The 22732-nt window shown below is 41.1% G+C and overlaps 1 protein-coding gene across 1 annotated transcript in view; it reads left to right on the top strand.

Moving 5' to 3' along the window:
* LRGUK (leucine rich repeats and guanylate kinase domain containing) overlaps positions 1–17809 on the top strand; it is an 81176-nt gene extending 63367 nt beyond the window's left edge. The window contains exons 12-20 of the mRNA XM_083183326.1: positions 5589–5685; positions 6742–6855; positions 7126–7327; positions 9196–9306; positions 11375–11517; positions 11602–11690; positions 15208–15342; positions 15659–15834; positions 15952–17809. Of these exons, the coding sequence (XP_083039452.1) occupies positions 5589–5685; positions 6742–6855; positions 7126–7327; positions 9196–9306; positions 11375–11517; positions 11602–11690; positions 15208–15342; positions 15659–15834; positions 15952–16142 (1258 nt within the window). The 3' untranslated portion in view covers positions 16143–17809. The remainder of the gene's footprint in view (positions 1–5588; positions 5686–6741; positions 6856–7125; positions 7328–9195; positions 9307–11374; positions 11518–11601; positions 11691–15207; positions 15343–15658; positions 15835–15951) is intronic.
* Positions 17810–22732: the final 4923 nt, after the last annotated feature.

Below are 22732 nucleotides of genomic sequence, written 5' to 3'. Positions count from 1 at the left end.
TTAACTACTACAGTATATGCTAAATGAATATGATAATTTTTTTTGTACCATTTTCTTTGCCCAATAAAAATATTATATAAAAAGGGGGGGGGGGGAGCACAACAACTGGCACCAACTGCCATTCCAAACTGACACACTGGCAGTGGGTGTGGCTCCCCTATTTGAATATGGGACTGTGCTGCAGCTCCACATCTTGAGCCGCCACTGAATGTTACCCATGGATACCACAGATGGAACTCACGACTAATTGAATTTAGGGTTATATTCAGCCAAGTACAATAAGAATTTAAGCTGCAGGTTAAATTTAATGGATGAGAGTCATTTTTTGCAACATCGGTAATGTTGTAACTGTAATTAATACACAAAAAGTCCATATTAATATTTAGGAGGCAGTACATACCACCTCCTGCCTGCATTTGTGATTGCAATGACATCGCAGTTTAAGAGGAATATGGCGACCATCGGTCACAATGCCCCTTACTCAGGCTGCGATTGCAGCCTGGGTAAGTCTAACTTTACTCAGGCTGCCTGTCACAATGTGGCTTTCATGTCTAAGGAAACTGTGCCTCACAGAAACGCCATCCATCATCCATCCCCGCAACTGTAAAACATAAAGTAAAACAAAAGAAGTTCAATGAATAAATGACCACATTTTTTTTTTTGCATTAACATAATTACAAAATACATAAGATCAAGCTCAGAATGTGTGGGGTGCTAACATAGTTGATTTCACTAATAAGAAAAGAGAACTAATAGTCAAAATAAATATTTGACTAAAGTATATGAAAAGTAAGTGTGCATTTCTGCTATGTAGCCCCGCCTTAACATTTTACACAACTGTGAGGTTAACACAAAGCACTTTCTAGTTTACATAGTAGATGGAAGGCAATATATATATATATATATATATATATATATATATATATATATTCTGTTTAGATACAGTACAAGATTGATGTACATGTTGATCCTTTTAGACAAATTGTTTCATCTGCATTCTCAATTTTGGCCACATGATGTCACTTCAGTAATTCAGTAAGCATTAAAAGAAATTCTTCTAGAAGGAATGGTTGGTCAAGTTTCTGTTGTTTCCCCAGTAGCTTAGAAAGCAGAAATATTATTTACTGACCTCACTTCCTCCACACTAATGTCCCACATGTGACAGTTATATGCAGCAAGAGATAGTCGCTGGTAACTTTCATGTGAAGATATAAAGGATGCAAATAAAGTTTACGAATTCAAGAAAATGCTGTAACTTTGAATGGGATATTCTGTATAAATATCAAACATAGTATCCACAGTCATGATCACTGCAAGGAGCACAGACCCACCAACATGACCCCCTCCACCACTTATAAATGCTATACTTTTGAAACTTTCCCCAGAATTTATTATTCTGTGTTGAACTAGTTAATTGATGAGAAATATGATGACATGATCGTGCAGCCCACAGCCATACCTCCTAACTTTTGAAGTTTGCTGTGCGGGACTTACCTTGCTGTAGGCGTATGCCTGACAAATAGACAGAGGGCAACGAAGGGGCCAGGGCATTTGGGTAAAAAGGGCATGGCAAAGTGGCAAGATTACCATTTGCATCATTGCTCCCCTTTCCCACGTAGCATCTATTCCGGAATTCCCAGCAGGCGGTCTTTGGTGGACTCGCAAGGCTGCGAAATCCATAGCCTTGCGAGTCAACCAGAACAAGGGCCGTTGTGCATAGTGTCAATGTCACCTGCTGCTCGTCTGATCCATCAGTTCTCATTGCGGTCGAAAGCAGATGGTATGTGCTTTTTAACCTCTTTTTTACCTCTTCAACATCTCTTCAACCTGCATACTATCAATTCATATGCATGTCGTCCTGATGTATGGCCAGCTTAAGGGACGGTTGAGAGGTATGGTCACAGCCTCTTCTGCCACATCAAGCCCCTTCCACACACCCCTGTGACCAACTTATGTCTTAGTCCCAAACATACTTCTGACATTTTCAAATACTGACAATATCAAAGAGGACAATAAAGACACACTATAAAGTGTACACATGGAGATATACAGTACAGAGCAGTAGTTCCCTAACTTTCTTGAATCACAGCACCTAGAGCAGCATTTTGTTCATGGCATCCTTATAAAAAAAAGATCTTAATTTTATTTTATTTTTTTAAAATTTGTCAATAAAGTAAATTGTTCCTGCGGTCATCGAGGGGGTCAGATATGTGGTGGAGTACAGATGTGTTTTATGGTAACTGCCACTAGCACTTTATAATTAATTTGATTTGGTCCTGGACCATGAACCTAAGGCACCCCTGCAAGAGATTTGCCTAGGCATACAGTTTGGGAACCACTGGTATAGAGATATACACTTATATATATATTGCACCTCTGTCATTTTAAACATTTTAAAATGGACCCAAGCACATCTGTACATTGCAGGTTTTATGTTGAGATACAAGTTTAGTTCAGATGGATGGAAAGTATAACACACACCTGCTGGTTTTATCTTCTCCATTAGTTTTACATGGTGGAATTCACATTTCTCAAGCTGCCATACTTACACAGATGTGTCCATGCAGGAGATTAAACACTTTGTGATACTAAATCTTCTGGAAGGGGACACACATTTGTCAAGCAGAAGTATGGCAGGCATAGAACCAGCATCACTACTAGGAACCAGCTTGTAAAATGAATGTCAGGAATGCCTGTTGTGAAAAATCTGTTATGCATTCATTTTAGCATTTAAAATGAAAAGATCCTCTTTATCTAAAATGCTGCCAACATGTATATGGTAAGGAAGGATAAAGGCACACATTTTTTTCTCTCATATCCATTGCCTTTATTAACACAAAATCGGCTTATTGCCCCACATGGCTACTCTTGCATAGATACTTTGGCTGTGTTTCCCCTGCCTCTTTGAATTGCCATACATAGTTTCAGGAGTAACATAAGCTATATATATATATATATATATATATATATATATAGTGAGGCGTAGACCGGCACTCCTGTAACCTTTGTAATGCTGATGCCGGGTGCCTTCATGCAGGGATAAGATAGAAGGACGAGTATAGCGGCACTCTCGGGCTTAAACAAATAATCACTCTTGAAACGAGTTCACTTCAACGTTTCGGTCTTTTTATTTTAAGACCTTCCTGATGAAGGTCTTAAAATAAAAAGACCGAAACGTTGAAGTGAACTCGTTTCAAGAGTGATTATTTGTTTAAGCCCGAGAGTGCCGCTATACTCGTCCTTCTATATATATATATATATATATATATATATATATATATATATATATATATATATATACCCAAAAGAAAGGGAGAATGTGGGCCTAATTCCTAGGACCTACTGTAGGACCAAAAAACTAAGGTCACTGCAGTCCTCGGGCTGCTGTGGTGTTAGTGACTTTAGAACCCCTAAGAATACCATTTTATGACACATACGGTACCATTGGGTGGTCAGCCAGAGGTGTTTGGGTCTAGTGGGATAACACTAAACCTGGAATAATTATATAGACACACATGAGAATGAAAGATAACACATGATAGCCAGGAACTCACTGGCACCCCAGCTGGTTAGCTGCTTTAGGTGAAGGCCCATACATCCAGGCCCGACAGTCAGGGCCACTGACAGGGGGGGTGCAGGCAGCCCATTTTGTCCACCGCAAGCCAGCCTACCCCCCCCCCCCCCACACACACACTGCATCTGCTGTGCTGCCTGCTTCTTCAATGCAGGACGCTGGCGGCCAAATAAAATGCTGCACCAATCAGAACGGCTGCAGATACATGAGCTCTGATTGGCTCACCAGTCGGTGCTGCATTTTAATTGGCCGCCGGCACCGTGCATTGAAGAAGCCTGTGCTTCCGGACCTGCAGCAGGAGTCGGCGGTAAGTGAAGATGGGGCCCGGACTGGAAATCAGTTTTTACATGTCATGTAAAGAGAATGACATCTTACTGGAGAGTAGAGATTTACCCGTTTAATGTTATGGACAATGCACATAAAATATTTCTTTGAAATATGATGAAACCCATGTGTGTTATCTTGCTTTAATTTAGCTCAGTCCATGCATCAGAGGACAGGAGGGATATAGAAATACACTGAGACCATAAAGTTGATCCCCCCTAATAAGTTCAAGTTTTTTAGGTTGTTTTTTAGGTTGCATGGAACTTCTTTGGAATTTAAGATCTAAAGTCTGCACTGATGCAAGCACACTAGAAGTGGAAGATGTCACCACTTATACAAATTAATATATATTTTAATAATGAGAATGAAACAAACTGTGTATGTGTGTATGAATTTTATATAACATAGATTCAACAAGGACTTGGACTTTCTGTAGGTGGTTTAAGAATTTATAGGCACAACACTCCATAAGAATATGTACTTATTGATCACGTAGACAATGTAATTCTCATACAATGGAAAATACACTATAAAAGTCAATCATGGAACATATACTTAGAGTATGACCTGTAATGGTAATATGCTTATACACCTTAGCATTGATGAATATTTATAGTCAACCCTGAATGGTTCATTTCAGGTCCCTGGGGTCTTGAATATAGTAGGCAGCAAGTGACAGCTCGGTTCTTGAATTTGATGTGTAGGAAACAGGAAAAATGGGAAAGCGTCTTTGACAAGGGCTAAATTGGTATGGATAGATGACTGGGTCAGAGCATCTCCAAAACAGCAGGTCTTGTGGGGTGTTCTTACATATGTAGTGATCCAGAGATAGGGCCATGGGTTCCCAAGGCTTATTGATGCACATTGGGAAGTAAAGGCTTGTCTGTCTGGTCAGATCCCAGAAGAGCTACTTTTGCTTAAATTTCCAGTGAAATGCAGGTTACGACCGGAAGGTATCAGATCACATGGTGCGAAAGCAGTGTACTTGTGTGTGCCTGAATCTACAAGGACTGAGGCACCCACTTGCTTAGTGAAACACTTCTTTGCACATCTGAATAAGCTCATTCCCCACCCTGGATCAGCCAACATGTTCCCAATACATAATGGATACAGTGTTTCAATTACAGCTCTGTGTGTGGGGCAGCACGGATGGTGTAATGGTTAGCATTACTGCCTCACAGCGCTGAGGTCATGGGTTCTATTACCACAATGGCTCTAACTGTGCGGAGTTTGTATATTCTCCCCGTGTTTGCGTGGGTTTCCTCTGGGTACTCCGGTTTCCTCCCACAATTCAAAAATATACTGGCAGGTTAATTGGCTTTAAACAAAATTAACCCAAGATTGAGTGTGTGTTCATGTACATGTGGTAGGGAACATAGACTGTAAACTCCACTGGGGCAGGGACTGATGTGAATGTTCAAATATTGTAAAGCGCTGCGGAATATGTATACGCTATATAAGAAACTGGTAATAACAAAATTATAAATAAACACTGTGATATGCATGCGCTATGCAAGTTTTAAAAGATTTTTATGCAGGTGCAGTGGCAAACTCAGAATCAGACCCATAGTGATATACTACACTTATTAGCATTACTGTATTTGGGTTTTATGGACTGTAGTGAAATAGTTTTTTTGTTGGAATATAGATCCTATAGTACAAAGTATCAATGTCCTGTTTTACATTGCAGCCCCTGCCATACCACAAGAAATCCATACTTTGGAGAAGAGAAGCGGTTTGATTACCATTTTGTCACAACAGAGATGTTTGAGGATATGACCTGCACTGTAAGGAAATACCAGCCCCATGTTAGGGTGCTGCAGTACTTGTTTTCTACTATAGGATTAGCAATGTGCCCTTGAAAAATTAATTTGATAAAAAAATTTCACAATATTTTCAGCTGACATACTGTACGTGATGCTAAAATATTATAAAACACCAATACATACTGTATAAAAAATGTATTTCCTGACATCAATTATTTATCAAACTAGTGGGATATATTCACTAAGCCATGTTTTTCAAATCTTTTGTTGTATCAGCTCCTGTATTTACATGGGCAAAAGTATTTTAATACAAACCCACCTAGTTTTGTATTTGTTGTTGGCATTATTACTATTATTATTATTACATTTTATTTATAAGTCACCATAAGTGGTTTGCAGTGCTGTACATAACAGTAACAGAATAACTAAAACAGAGCACAGGTACCACTTAGCAGCACAATTGCCAGTACACAATACACCTGAAATGTAGGGAAGCAAAGTAATTGTTCAGGGGCAGCTTGCTGTTGGAAGAAATGAATAATTACCAGTGAGAAGAGATATGGGTATAAATGGTTGATGAGTAGGAGAGAGCTGTAATTGAAGTGCGAGAGAAGAGAGCTCTGAGGGAAGAGGGCCCTGCTCCAAGGAGCTTACTTTCCATTTACATCTAGCAAGAAGATGAAATGGCTTTGATACATACCAATTTGTTTATTTACCACCATACTTTAGGACCTGATTCAGAGGTGTACATTTAAGTTTGTCTCCGATAGTGGAGCACCTGCGCTGGACCCGTGCAGAACAGTTCCTGTATTGATGTATGCAGTGTCCTGGCATTAGGAAGTCACTGCTAGTCACAGTAAAGCCATTGGCTTCACTAACGCTGAGGAGCAGCCCATAGGTAAAATCCTGCAGCCCATAGGTAAAAACTGCCACTGCATGTATCTCAACCATGCATTGACCACATGCTTCCAGTGCCTTCTTCACCTATTCAACACACTTGTGTTTGAGATTTAAATGAATGTCTTACTACCTGCGGCTCTGTGACTGATATGTACTAGTAAATCTATCTTGTTTCAGGGACAGTTTCTCCTAACAATGAAATACAGCGGTCACTACTATGGACTGAGCAGAGCGGGTGTGGAATCAGTTGCTAGAGAAGGTCTTGCCTGCTGCACCCACATGGAAATAGAGGTACGTCTAGCTGCATCTCCCTTATAGTGTCATTAGAATGTATTTTAAACAAGATTTCTAACATGAGCTTATTACATGTGAGTTCCCCCAGAATTCCCTTCTCTCAGAGCAACACAATGTAGATCAGATGACTTTAGCGACCCAATTCTTATGAGCTTTTGGGAGTCATTGTCATTACGATTTATTTTGTAAACACAAAAGCTGAGTATGTAAAAGGCTTCTCACGATATGTATAAAGGTGACACTGTGCTGTTTAATATTTGGTTACAGGGTGTTAGAAGCTTAAAACATTCCTATTTTCAACCACGTTACATTTTGCTTCTGCCAATGGACAAGGAGAAATATGAAGGGTGGCTGAGGAGGAAGGGCTTGTTCACAAGGCCGGAGATAGATGTAGCTGTGTCTCGAGTGGATATGTACATAAAGGTACATCAGGATGCCCCAGGCTTCTTTGATGCTGTTATCAACACAGGTAATGAGAAAGTTAATGATTATTTATAGTGTTGGTAGTTTTTTCACATAGGAATAAGGAAATATTTGCACCTTATTCTCACATTCATTATTATTTTATCTTAGAAATGAATGAAACTTGGTACCCACTTAGCTACCTGTCCAATCTGTCTGTAGAATTATGGGGCCTGATTCAGACCTGATCGCACAGCTGTGAATACGGACGGCCAGCGTTCAGTTAAGACGCCTCCCCGCTAGTGTGAAATCCCGCCTTGCGAATTGATGTGCACGCTGTGTGGATGGATGTATTCGGCTACACATCCATTTACATCTGAGAAAATAGGTCCAAAAGCCATAGTAACAGGCTCACCATCGAATGATTTTTACACTGGCTGCAATTTATCGCAGGTGCCGCTTAGCCCTGGACTTACGTGGCGGCTGCGATGAATACAGGCGTATCTCACACTCCCAGCGTTTTCTCCAGCATGCCCAGTGTTTTTCTGTTTACAGTTGTGCGAACAGGTCTGAATCGGCCCATAAATCTGCTAAAGTATGGAAGCAAATCACAAAAACCCATTTGCTCCGGAACACTGGAAAACAGACAACGGTCTTTCATATTGGTATAATCCTTCTGATTTTGCAAATGTAATTGTTTTAGTCAGTTTTTTTTATTTTTGGGGGGAAAAAATGGTTAACTGTCATATTCTCCCATACATTGCCAGATTTAGGCATGTCTTTAGGCATGTACCCAGCTGCAAACTACTACAGTAAAGTTGGCTATACTTCTACAGATGTATTGTCAGATCTAGCTTGTTGGAAGAAGAACTATAATAAGGAGAGGGTCAGGGTGGGAGATGTTTTGAGACAAGTGAAGAGATGTATCTTGATCCAATGATAAAGTGGAGAAATGTTCTATTTACTTCATTAGTTGGTAGTTTATCTCTCTCCAGTTTATCACTCTCCAGGGATTAAAACCCCTCCCCCATGGGATGCAGTTAGGATGCCAGCAGTCAAAATTCCAATGCTCGAAACCCAGTTTGTGGCTAGAAGACCAGCGATAAAATATCAACAACGGAATCATGACTGCAAGCATCCGCATCATAAGTATAGTATAAGGCTTTTTATGGTTAGGCCACCTTGCGGGATGGGGTAGGGTGGTGGGGGGTTAGGCTGCATGGAGGGAGGCCTAGTATTAGGCACTTACGGGTAAATTTACGAAGATTCTAAAAATGAAAAGTTTCTGTCTGTCATTTCTCTTTCGAATCCTAGAAAATGAAAGACAAACTCTGATTGGTGGCTATGGGCAACATCGCCTCTTTTAATTTTTAGAAGTTTTAGTGAATTTACCCCCAAGAGGAGTGAAGGGAGGGGTTAGAGTTAGGTACAGGGGAGGGAAGGTTAGGGTTAGGCAGCAACAGGTTAGGCTGCAGAAAGGGAGGTTTGGGTGGAGGGGTGCAGGGAAAAGGTGAGTATACTTAAGGTGCCCATACACGCTCCGATGCGGCGGTGTCCGGTTTGTACTTTGAGGTGCGCACTCCCACAGCATCTCATCGTACAGTACAAAAAGTATGTGCTGCACATACTTTTTGTACATGCTTTCCATTGCATCGCATCGCATTGCATGCACAAGGCAAGCGTGTATGGGCACCTTTACTCTGTCAGGATTCTCTCCATCAGGATGTCACTGTAAAAAAAAAAAAAAAGTCAAAATGGAGTTACAGCAGCTATGTGCAAAATGTATCATATTTTTCTGTTTTATATTAATATATTTTATTACATATACCTACATTCTTTAAAAAAATAGAGAGAATGATCTGTATAAGAAGACAAACAAACAAACTTGAAAATAACCACATCTGTATTATGTATAACTATATTCTTTTCATGCAGATGATTTAGATGAAGCGTATAAACAGTTAAGATCACTGGTAAAAGAGTACCTGGGCCTCACTGAGTCCGTGCTATCTAACGACAACATAACCAGAGCTAAATCAGGAGCTGGTGAGTGTGATGTATGGTAACCAATAGGATAACATTTGTTTGGAACACAATCATTTACATTTATAAAGGTACAGTAAGTGAAGAAAACAGAATATAAGATACCACAAAATCAGTTTTTGGGGTTTGTTTTTGCGTCACCTCCATGTGTGTAACTAAAGTGGGTGCAAGGGCTGCCATTGTTATGGAGCCCGGACACTTAGGGGGGCCTGTACACAGGTTAAGTTGCATACAAATTTGCCTACTAAGCAACTAGGTCTAATCCATTGCCCAGCCTCAATTGTGTGGCATTACTTTTCAGTAAGGAGTGTGTAGTGTGTAATTTTATAACAGTAGGAGGGCACTGTAATGTTGCGTAATATGTTCTGGAGGCATCTTAATATTGGCATTATAAACTGGAGGGCACTGAAGTGTGTGCTAATCTGATCTGTTAATTGTAATAGGAAGAGAACTATAATGTTACATAATAGGAACCAGGGCACTGTAATGTGGAACAGTATGAAATATTGGCACTCTAATGTGGTACAATATAACATGGAGGTACTATAGTGTGGCATACTATAAACTGGGCACAGTAATATGGCATACTTGGAAGTGGAGGATACTCTAATGTGGCACAGTATAAACCTGAGGCAATGTGATGTGGCATAGTGGGAATACTGAATGTCATAGTGTGTACTGGCAGCCATACTATGGCCCTTATTCTGGTCGGTGCGGTAATATCCGCGTGCGTTCGTGCCGCCGATGTTTTGTGTCTGCGCATGTGCAGAGGCGTCTCTGCGCATGTGCGAGCGGGGCGTACGGCCAAATCCCGCATGAAATGTGAACACTCCGAACAGGGGGTGGAGAGGGGCGTGAAGGGCTATTTGGGCTCATTACCATATGCAAACGCTGGGCGTACGTATGGTAATGCGGCCGTGACGCACGTGAAGGGGGCGGACATATGACATCGCCGGATGTCAGCTGCCCGCCCAGATCCCTGCTTTTGCACGAAAAATGCCCGTGTGGTCTGAGGTTGCGGGAGCTGGTGGAGCACTCGGTCCTGCATTCGATGGTCTGCGACCATCGAATGATGGGGGAGGTTCCCTTAGATGGAGGAGGCATATTCCGTGAAAAATACACGTGCGGTCCGTTCGGCCAGCTTATTACCGCGTACGGACGGAGTTGGCGATCCGTATGGAAGGCGGGGTTTCGCACGCACGGTCCTGGCCGCATAATCGGATCCGGCCACACCGATCAGAATAAGGGCCTATGTGACATAATGTAAACTAGGAAACTATATTGCTACAAATATTGATGGTCGGAACATCGCAACCCTTGTGAGTTTTTTGGCTTTTGTTCTCCACAGCCTCCTGGAGTACAGCGGAAAGGAGAGGGCAGGAGCAGGCACACACAGAAGGGAGGGAGCCATGAAGCAGAGGGGCCATGAGGTCCCTCTGATAGGGGCAGATGGACCGGACTTTGGGTCAACATGCATTAGGATGACATTCAATAAATTGAGCACTATTGGTTGACATGGACTACAATTAGGAACGGTGTGCTGAGCGCAGCACTAGTGGAGCAAGGCACCTGGCCCACTAATTAGGATCCACGTGCTCTAATTTACATATTGCCATAAAAAAAAATTATAACGACCTTTCTGTGTTGACCTTTTGATTGTGTCATACTTTTTCCCATGTCAATGTTGTGCATGTCGACATTTTGGGTCTGTGTATCTAATTACTGTCGACCCTATGATCCACACCCACAGTAGACAATCTTCTTGCAGCTGCACAGTGGCCTTTGTGACTTGGTTGCCTCAGATGTGACCAGTGTATTGTGGTCGCATCTGATGCAAACATGCCAGGCAAGTGGTTACATAATAGGGGCAGAAAAATAACTAGTCATTTCAGCTAACATATGGGGATGTGATTAAGCCTTACACACCTCACACATGAGGATGGGCAGGGGATGGAGACTGAGCAAAATAAAGTTTTCCGGCCCTAGTCAAACACACCTTATAACACTTAGCACGTAATACTACTCTTGTGGATAAATGTACATTTTATATGTTGTTCCATGTAAAATTCAGACTCTGGGAAGCCAATAACTGGATCCTCAAATGGAGCACGCAAAGTGTCTCAGAATGCCACCAACAATGAATTCCAGGATCCTGCTGCCAGAAACTATTCTGTAACAGTTTCTGCAAAGGTATCCGCACAGATAAACCCTGCGGTAAGCACCTATCACATTTACTTACACTTAATATAAGAATAACATAATACATTTCATGTCCATTACTGTAACTATTCCCTGCAGGAGGAGGCATCAGTACAGAGACGTCAGCAGGCTGCCCGACAAGCATTAGCAGGGAAGACCCCAGGGACATACACCCAGCTGTTTCAGCGGTGAGATAAAGTACCGTATACAAAGGATCACAACCTTAAGCATTAGTTCTGGTCTATAAATAAGGAAGGGTCAAGTGACCAATATACTGTAGAGACACAGCAGCATTAAGAACAGTACAGTACGGATACATGTGGAATGGCTACTGCATTTACTGCTTTGTATTAATTATTTTAATACACGCTATCTACATTGCTTATACAGACCCTGGTGTCATATCTGGCCCTTTTCATGCATGAACCAAAAAAATATTCAGAAAGTTTAAGGGTTGCTAACAGTATAAACTGAAGGGTTATTTCCCTTATACAGTATCTAGCAGTCATTGCAGTCATATCCTTGTGGCTGGATATACATAGTAGCTAAAAAAAACAAGATTTATTTATTTATTTATTAGCAGTTTCTTATATAGCGCACACAGATTCCGCAGCGCTTTACAGAGCATAGTTATAATCAAAAACACATAACAAACTACAGTACAAGACAGTTTAGGACAAGTACATGGTTAATATACCGCTGCACAGTTGGTGGAGTCAGTTGCAGGTGGTTAATGACAGTAAGACAAAATCCCCTATATGCCAAGTCATTGCAATGATATCCTTGCTGGCCCACTTTATGTAATGGCACTGTGCGTGTAAATGGATGGTTTCTATAAGTTATATATAGCAGTCATATCCTTCGGTCTCGCTCACTCTTTATGTAATGGAGTTGTGTGTGTAAATGGATAGTCATATCATTCAGGATGGCCTACTTTTATAATGGTGCTGTGTGTATGATGTGCTGGGCAAAAGCAATTCGCTGCTTAAACCATCAAATAAAATGTCACCCTTCTCTTTTTTTAAGTAAAACATTCATCCTAATTTTGCTTCATTACACGATATTAATATGACTAACAATTTAATGTCCCTAGAGACTTATTCAGTCAGTTTTAGCAAATGTGGCAACTTTGCATTTTCAGTTTTTCCCATTACTTTACAGCCCAGGTAAACTGTGCTGCACTGTAGGAGATTGCACCGAAGTGTATCCAACCCTGTGTGTTAGAGGTAAGGTTGGCATGCAGTTTAAATCCCGGCGGTCGGGATCCCGGCGGTCGGGATCCCGACGCTTGAATCCCGACCGCCGGAATCCAGACACTTTCTCCCTCCGTGGGTTTCCACGACACCCCTGGAGAGAGAATAAATTAGCGTACCGAGCGTAGCGAGGCACCGGGCCCGCTGTGTGGCCCCCCCCTTGTCAGGATTTCGGCGGTCGGGATTCCGGCATCGGGAGTTTGAACGCCGGGATCCCGACCGCCAGGATTTCATACTGAATCCGTAAGGTTTAGTGCTGGCAGCTGAATGGGCTGAGAGGTACCTAGGATCATTCTTTGATGGGCAGGAAAGACTGCGATGTACATACATATGAGTATCCTTAAACAACATTATGCGTATGTTGGCATACCTTGTCATTTTCCACACTGAGGGTATGACTGAGCCAAGCAAACACTACTTCAGGTAGCTAAAGTTGAGTTTGCCACATATACACCCACTGAACTGCAGGTGGAATTGTGGTTGATATAAGTGGTAATTGAGCATTCAGCACTTGTGTGTGCGTAGGCAGAATTGTGGGCTATACAGAGTTCAGATTTCAGATGGGAAGAGATCATCTCTGATTCAGAGGGAGCAGACCCCTACTATGGTGCCACCATTTTATGTTAGCCTTGCTGCCAGGCTGGATCCTTTCATAGCTGAGGTTGTAGCTGGAGTTATCAAACTCTTGTATAGTGCAAGTTACTGTAACAGGGTTCAGATCATGGTCTGAAGGATCCAGTAACCGCAATAAAGTTAAAATAAAAATAAAGGAGAGCACACAATATTAGTGATCATTCTTTTTAGAACAGTTTATTTTGTATGTTTTATCACACAGTAATGACATTTGTCAACATATGGCTGCATTTTTGCAACATTCACTAACATCAATAACACAATGCAACACAGGCCATTCAACTATTTCTGTGTGACAATTATAATTACATCTATTCTGTCATCAGAAAGCAATATTCAAGTACTTATCCAGCAGTCAATGCCATTTAAAAGAAAATCTCAGCAATACTAAATATGGTGTGCAGAGTTCTAATGTGACATTGTACACATTGGGCTGATGCTGTATTGGACGCAATGTCGCTGTTTTGCGGATAGCTGTGGAAGACTGATTTACCACCGTATGCTGGTGAGAGTAGCTGTAAGGATAATGCAGGAAGCTGTGGAAGCCTGATTTACCACTGTATGCTGGTGAGAGTAGCTGGATAATAGTAGCTGAGGATAATGCAGGAAGCTGTGGAAGACTAACTTACCAATTTATGCAGCTGTAGAACTAATATGAGAAGCCACACTCTCCTGCTGTCCACAGCCTCAGCCATTACCATTATTAGTTGTCAGCACTTCTACCATCACCATTCTAGGTGCAAGATAGCCAACAGGATCAGGTGTCTCTTCAATGTACAACTACACACCCAAGGCCCTATCAGAAGATGGATCTCTTGTGTTCACCACAGCAACGCCATCTTAAACCACCTATTCCATGCACTGCAAAGATCCGCCCGACTCGCCCAGAAATAGCTTCTACACATGTGCAGTTTGAAATTAGTGGCCAAGATGAAGCAGCATCTGACTCTGAATCTGATTCCCACGCCATACCACTGCTGCATAGGGTTTGCACTATGGTAGTAATCACTACCTGTAGAGCTCTATAGATTCTGTAGGTTGGTCTCAAGTGAAACATATTGTAATGTGAAAAAACTTGGAAGAGAGTCTATCGGGACATGGGATTCCCTTATATATGAATGTGCTGGGGATATACATGCAGAGGAGAGCATAATATGATTGTAGGATAATGGATAGGATAACTGCTGGGCCACAATGATGCAGTTCAGACCAAATCACATTATTAAGCCCTCTTACGTCACTGTAGAAGTATGTGGGTCCTGGAAGCTGATCTACTCTCCCAGTAGTAGGCAACTTTGGCCTAAAGTGCAATATCTGGGTCACATGAAGATTGTATATAGGACTTTTTTTTAGACCTGATCACTGCTGTGAGGCTTGCGGGAGTGAAATCCCACCTTGTGCAACTCTGCGAATGGCCTGCGTACATGTCACTGATCGTCGTTCAGCTAAAAATCCATACCCAACACAACTCACCATCAAATGATTTTCCCAGTCTGTGCGTGTAACTCTGACCCTTCAACTACTCTGTGACACAGGCAGGCTGATCGGGGCCAGAGCTGACATCACACAGCCTCTGAAAATGCCTGGGCATGCTTGCGTTTTTTCTGACACACCCAGAAACTGTCAGGTTGCAACCCATAACGGTCAGCTTCCTATCAGTTAATTTGAGAGGGGACTGTTTTGTCGCTGTTTGGCCCTGTGCCTGCATAATGCTAACCGTACGCATGTTCAGTCATTCGGTGATCGGTTGCTGTGGCAATTCGCACAACAGCGATCAGATCTGAATAACCCCCTTAGTGTGTTCTATTGTTCTTTGCAGAGGTCCTGTAACTGCTCCAGCTACACTAGGAACCCAGCGACATCTGCTAGACCCTACATCATGCTCATCCATGCAGCCAAGTGGGAGTAATGTTACTGCAGATCGCAGCCTCCCAGCAGTCAGCCCTGAAACCAGGTAAAGATTGGAAAACCTTCATTCTTTATATTAGTTGTGTGTTCTTCATTCATGAAATTATACAACTGGGTTAATGTAATGAGGGTAGTTTAAAGGTTTAACTAGTAAAAATGGCATGTTATGGATTTATAGAGCCCTGGTAAGTCTTACTTAACCAAGTAATAATCTTGTGGTTCAATGGGAATTCCAAAGAAAGGCCTAATTCACATTGGTTTGCAAAAGCAAACTCCTCCTTTAATGGATAAAACCATGTGCACTGCACCATTTAGCTTTTAATCATTTAGATGAATCATACTTATAAAAAAAATTATTTCAGTTCTAGAGACTCCAGGCCCAGCTCTGGATTGTCCTTGCTCACTTCTGCTGGCGCATTCTCTGCCCGAAGATCTTCCTCTGGGACCACTCCTATCATTAACATTCACTCACCTCCAGAAGACAAAATTGAGCCCCTGGACCTGTCTGGTATTGGGCAAGAACAAGATATCGTGCTAAGTAAGTTACATTTAACTATTCACTGTCTTCTATTTTGTGGTGCCAGGCCATATGAAAACAAACACACTCAAAACTTAAGCTGTGCTTTATATCTTCTTTCTTTTTGATGTCCCCTAGGTGGAGGCAGAACTGTTGGCAACACTCCTGAGACACCACGGTTACCATCGTCTACTCGCTCTGATGTTAAAGTGTCTAAGTCCACATCATCTTCTTCATCACAAATCTCTACTCAAACGAGACGTCCAGGCTCCAACACCAAACCAATTTTACCACCTATTCCTTTAGGTCGTAAAAAGTCCTCAACTTAGTGCCACAAATCTTAAGATTCGTAAACCCACCATACTGACCTTATTTAATGAAAAATTTCAGAACAATTTGTGTGCATGCACATTTGTCTTTGCAAGAAAAATAATATTTAGATATATATGCAAGACTATATATTACATATATTTTCTCAGTTCTAGACAATGTTAAACAAAATAAATCGTTTTCTACAAATAATGTGCTTGAAGTATCTACATACGTGACAAAAAAGGTACCAAATTCACTACCATTCCTGAATATGCACTGTTGTAGGAATTCTTTATTTCCTGGCTCGGTGGAAGGTAGATTCCACTGGGAGTCCAGGGGAAAACTGGAAAAAGACCAAGCAAAGACTTCCAATCCACACTTGCCTCAGGCTAGCTTTCACTATATTTGCAATGCACCAGTAGAAGATCCAGTATAGGAAATTGTGATTAAATATGGTACTGGCTAGGGATTACCATCTCTGCTAGAATGTCAATAGTGTGGAGAAGGGAGAATGACAATTGCATCCATTTTCCAAAAGTTCTGAGGAAAGCCAGTTGGTATTTGGCAAGTGTACCAAAAGCAGTATGATGCTTGTGCTAGATCTCTCATCCTTTCTGTAACAATTATTACCTGACCGCTCTATAGAAGCACAGAGCACATTGGGATTGGTGTGAGCGGAGGCTGCTTTTGCTCAGCAACCTATATGTTTGCGTATTTAGCGTATTGTAAAGCCCTTACGAAAACAAATTGACCAGTACGTAAAGGGACATGGTCAATCCTGGAAAGGATTATACAAAACATCCATTTGCAGCCGTGCAGGCGAAATCAGCGAACGAGGAGGGTAAAACCACAGGTAGCGCTGCGTGTGGACCAGACTAAGGTCCAGAGTTTGTTGCAAAACATGAAGTGCAGCAGTGAACTGGGAAGGGGACATACACCTTGGAGATGGCAAGCAAGGGCTGAGAAGTGATCTCTGTATTGTACTGTATACAATGTCACATTGTACTGTATACAATGTCACATTGGTTGAGCCTCTCTGAATGGAAGGATACCTTGTAGGAATACCATAAATATACTTTAATGTGAAAGATAGTCTGCGCACACATATGAGTACGGATGACCCAGGTGAAAAATATTACCATACATGAACGGTGACCTTTTTGCTTAAAGATACCTTTCTGTGAATGCTCACTCTCCCTACTGTGTGAGTGAGGGTACGCCATTAGAAATTTAGGATTTATTATCATACTGTGGATTTGTTGACATCCCAGTCATTTCAGTTTTGTTTTTTTCTCTTCCTATGACCCCTTATGAGACTCATGATGCTGATCCTTTAATATTAGATCCCGCTATATATCTTTTGCCTGACTACTCAAGGACTTTGTGGTGATCCTCATTTCATTTATGTGGCTGCAGGGATCAAGACTGCACCCTGGGACTATTCCCCTCTAGTTTGTGAGGTGTTAGGGTCAGCGGATGTGAAAATTGCTGGCCGAAGGAAAGAAAAAAAAATATATAATAATAATAAATCGCTCAGTGCATACAAACTGAGTGATTTTCACTGACAGCCAACCACTTTCCACAGTAGGAGACTGTGGAAAGTGGTTCAGTCTGCTAGTAAAACCAGCAGATGAAAGGTAGTGGGCAGCAATGATGCGAGAACATCCAAAGGAGACTAATCAATTTATAGGATTATAAGAAGATACTGTTGGACTGTTTTAATGAATTGTTTTTTAACTACCTAATTGTTCCATGAACTGGTTCTTTGAATATAGATATATTTTGTGTGTATGTCTTTAATTGATTAATTATATACTCTTTATTTAATACATTTTTAATTAGATCAACACAGTGCACTCTCTTATTGTTTAAATATTTTTTTCTTGGTAGACTAAGATAATTGCATCTACTGTATTTTACAAAAGTACATCATTTCATTTTCATCTATCCCAAATATTACACTGGTGGATAAATTCATTTTGTCCAGGCTCTGCAATAACTTCCTACAGGAGGACAATTACCTTCAAAATGGATGGGGTCCATCAATCTATGGAACGATTCCCATGCTGATCCACCAATTGCTGATAAGAAATGCAGATTGGTGGACATTGATCCCCATCATTTTTGGGTAAGAATCATGAACCAAGGATTTCCAAAATATTGGATTTCCCCAATACCCTGACTCAGTCAGAACAGGGAACAGCCTTGATATCGAACTGATGTATGGCCCACTTTAGATTATTTTTAGATATATGGGCATAAATATTCATCCATTGTTTTAGTAAAGCATGCAATTCACCTACTTTTGTTGAAATAAATAAGACATTAAATGTAGCTACACAAATAAGAGACTTTATTTAAATTTATAGACATCCCCATAAAGAAAAAGTTTACACATTACAAAAATAGTCACATTCTTTCATTTTGGATAAAAGATGTAAGTGTAAGCTAAACCTCATATAAAAATATACTTTTAATTTATTATAATAATCAATTTTTTTTCTGTGCTCCTTGTCCATATCATGTGTTATATGCACCACTGTACTGTTACTCCTCTAGTTATAATATATATAATACTCAAATTATTATTCAGTCCCGTTTACTCTCTGGTGTCTCTGGTGAAAGAATCCACGTACAATTGCATTAGCCAATGAAGAAGCTACGGTCATTGATGCATGTACTTTAACGTAAACTACACATCTTAATTTGGTACAAAATAGCACATTTTGGTCACTATTCCAGTCCAAACAAGGGTGAACTATAAAAAACTATATTTGTAAATTACAAGGATTAGCACTAATGCATTTTGATATTCAAAAATACACATTTCTCCAGAATTCAGTTTTTATTTAAAACAATTAAACTTCGTGTTGTATTTGGCAAGTGTCAAATATGCCACAACACCAACAATAATGGAAATCACGGTTGTAAGGCATTGGTCAAAACATAGCTCATCTAACTATTAAAAGAATTATTGTAAACCTGTAGTATATGAAGACATATTTATAAGTATTCACAGTCTGCACAAAAATCATAAAATGTTAATGGAGGTTGAGATGAAAATGATCACATAGGTAAATAAAATCAATTTGTAACAGCTCTGAAAACCATCAAACGGTGATAAGTGAAACAACTTTTAATGCAACAGGAAAATACTACCCATAACAGAAACGTAAGACTGCCCAATAATCAGAGTGCAATGTGTGGGGCAACCTCCATTCATAGTTATTGAACAGATACCTTTAGGCCATTTAACATGTATTTTCAGGCTATAAAACAATCATTGATCACTGCCATACAGGGAATAAGAATGGTTCACATAATGTGACTGGTTTGCACGATTATCCTGAACGGTATGGTCAGCTAAAAGCGATTCACTCAATTTGTAAATGGTATAATTGTTAAGGTTACAGCTTGAAACTAGTGCCCAAGGGAAACGTGAATGGGTTAGTAGATAAAACACAGTGCTGACCCACATATTCAACTTCACTTTAACAATATACTCAATTATGTCCTTCATTAATCCCATACTGGGCTTTATTTACAAACTGTTGGCTTTTATTACCTGGGGTTTCATGGAGAAAACAGCAGTGGATCACTTTGCAGGACTATTGATCATCTGAGTAACCTTAAGATGACTCAGAATGGAGGTCTCCAATTTGCAGCCAAGGTTAGTAATTCTGTGCATGTGCAGAAGGATCTCAGTGCATGTGCTATACCCCACACTATGGGACTTGTTTGAAAACAGTTAGTTTTGTGTAGAGGTCAGGGGGCGGGATGTACTAAGGAAAAATGCAGCAAAACCCCCATTTTGGGGGGTTTTACCGCAGTTTCAAATGAACCATCGCCGACCCAGTCCTGTCCTCCATCAAACTCCTCCCCCTAGCAACATGTCACAGCCTGATGTCCTTCCGGCTGCAGGGGGGGAGGAGGCACTGGGGACAGCTGAAGCCAGGGATGTGACGGAGACCCCCCCGCACACCACTTCACAGGTATTGCGGGTGGTCCTCCATCACTGCATTGCGACGCTAGTATTTTTAATACATCCCACCCCGGAATAAGGCCTAGAGGTAGAGTCAAGGTGCTGACTGCCAGTGCCTCCACCTCACATGGAAACCTCCAATTCATAAACATCTGCCACTTTCTAAGGTGGTTGGTGCAGGTATAAAAATAGAAGACAAATACTTAGTTGTCAGAACGTAATGTCTGTAACATTTCTATCCAACAACTTATTATAATCAGTTTTGCTTGTTCACATGACAATGTTCCTACACAGGCAAATCAGCAATTTCCAATGTAAATAAAATGTATATACACAAAAACACATTAATCAATGAATAGCAATCTGCATCTGTCTCGGCACACATTCAGAATAAAAGCTTCATAAAATGCTCTAGAACTTAAAAATTCCTAGCCTTGAGGTTCTGGCTGTTGGGGCGGCAGATGCCCCAACAATGGTTATTAGCTAGAAAACCTTTTGTTGCATACCTAAAAAAATAAAATAAAATAAAAAAGTAAAAAAGTAAATTTGAGGGTTTTTCAAAAGCACTTTCTTTTTGGCAGTTCAGGGATGTAACACTTATTTACTAACCACAGTCCCTGTAGTTTAAATAAGCCTTCTTATGCAAAATCCTTAAATGTTTGGGAAACACACCTATAAAGTGATGCACGTTGTTTGCATATTACCAACATACAGATGCTTATGGTGAAGATTAAGGAGTCCGTTCTCGGTCATGCCTACTACCTGTTATCTCAGGGTTGGAAAAAAAAATAGATTTAATGATCAGGTGCTAGCTCTGGTCTCCAACACTGAGGAAGTTGTCTGTGTTAGACATTGGACCCTTAGAAATGTATTAACAGACATGAGTCTGCAATAGAACACCTGACCCACCCAGTGGCGTAAGTTTGTCCCAGTTGCCCAGAGGCAAGATACACAATGGGGCCCTCAAATAGCTCAGTTATACCTTTCACACAGAAAATGAAATACCTGGGTGAAGCAGTTCCACCCGGGAATTTCATTTAATACACGGGTCCTTTTTCTGTGTGAAAGGGCACACCCGTGTCGTAAATCCTGTGTCTCCGACCCTGGAATTGACCAGGGTCGAGGACACGGGATTTATGACCCCTGTTGACCCTTTCACATGGAAGAAATACCCATGTTATTCGCAAATTACCGGGTAGAAATTTTCAACCCGGTAATTTGTTCTTCTGTGTGAAGGGGGGTCAGGCTGCTCCCGGCAAAATGACACGTGTATTTGCCGGGATTTTCAGACTTTTCTGTCTGAAAGGGGTATCAGTATGGCATCTGTCTACAGTAAGTCATGGGTTCTAATACAGGGTGTGACACTTGCAAAAATGTTAGGAGGAAGAGTTAGCCACAGAAGCGATATTGATAGCTTTTAATTGTTTCAAACTCACAGAGGAGGAGAGGTGCCCCCCTTGGGAGCAGGAGCCCGGCGGCAGATGACTCCAATGCCTCCCAGCATTACGCCTCTGGACCCACCTCTATCTTATTAACACATACACACTAGGTGGGTTACGTTTTTTTTTTTTTTTCAGAAAGAGCCATGACAGAAATCAAAGCAAATAGAAAATAGTGCTCGTTGCGCCTGGGTAGGTGTATAGCTGCTCTGCAGAGATAACGTAGATTTAGGGGGTATGGGAACAAAGCGCTTATGTTAAGGGTAAGACATACGATGACGTACAGGGACAGGGTAGGGATTGGAGAAAAAAGGTGGAAATGAGAGAAATAGGTGTGAAATAAGATAAAAATAAATAAAAATAAATAAAAATAGAAATAAAAAATAAATAAATAATAAAATAAAAAATGAAAATGGAATGGAGAATAAATGAAATAAAATGGAGTAGAACAAAAATTAAAATAAGCAAGTGAGAATGAAAATAAAAAAAATAAAATAAAAAGGAGCAATGCAATAAATGTTTACACTCTTTTGCGTGTTTGTTAAGAACCAGGTCCGGAGCTGTGCTTGTAATAGAAGTAAATGTCCATGGTGGGTGCGAGGCACTGGGGGAGCTTTTGACCTAACTGTCCCTTACTTGTAAGTGAGGTAGATGGTCTTCTTCTGCCGCTGTGTGTACTCGCGGCTCTCCTCTCTCCACGTTAGCGGTGACTTCCGGTTTTCGGCTTTGCACTTCCGGTCCTGGCTTCGTACGTAGCCAGGACCAGAAGCGCAAAGCCGAAAACCGGAAGTCACCGCTAACGTGGAGAGAGGAGAGCCGCGAGTACACACAGGTCAAAAGCTCAACTGCTCCACTGAACTCATGGGTTCGATCCCTTTGTGTGTGGAATAGGAATATTCTTCACCCCATACTTGTACAAGTTTCCTCTGCGTACTTCAGTTGCCTTCCACAATCCGAAAATATACTGGTAGGTTATGTATGTATGTGTATACAACGTGCAGACTAGATGGGCCAAGTGGTTCTTATCGTCCACCAAGGAAAATTGCTAAAACGGGTGAAAAACACTCAGTGTGTATGCAAGGAATATTTTTTAGCCCAGCGATTTTCCCCATCAACGTTATCTATACATGCTGGGCAACAATCACCCCGTGTGTATGGGCCTTTACAAACATTTACATGGCCATCT

Source organism: Crinia signifera, chromosome 4 (genome assembly GCF_055691185.1).
Source record: "Crinia signifera chromosome 4, ASM5569118v1, whole genome shotgun sequence".
NCBI lineage: Eukaryota > Metazoa > Chordata > Amphibia > Anura > Myobatrachidae > Crinia > Crinia signifera.
The sequence above is the reverse complement of the archived record's forward strand: the minus strand, read 5'-3'. Positions and strand labels throughout refer to the sequence as shown.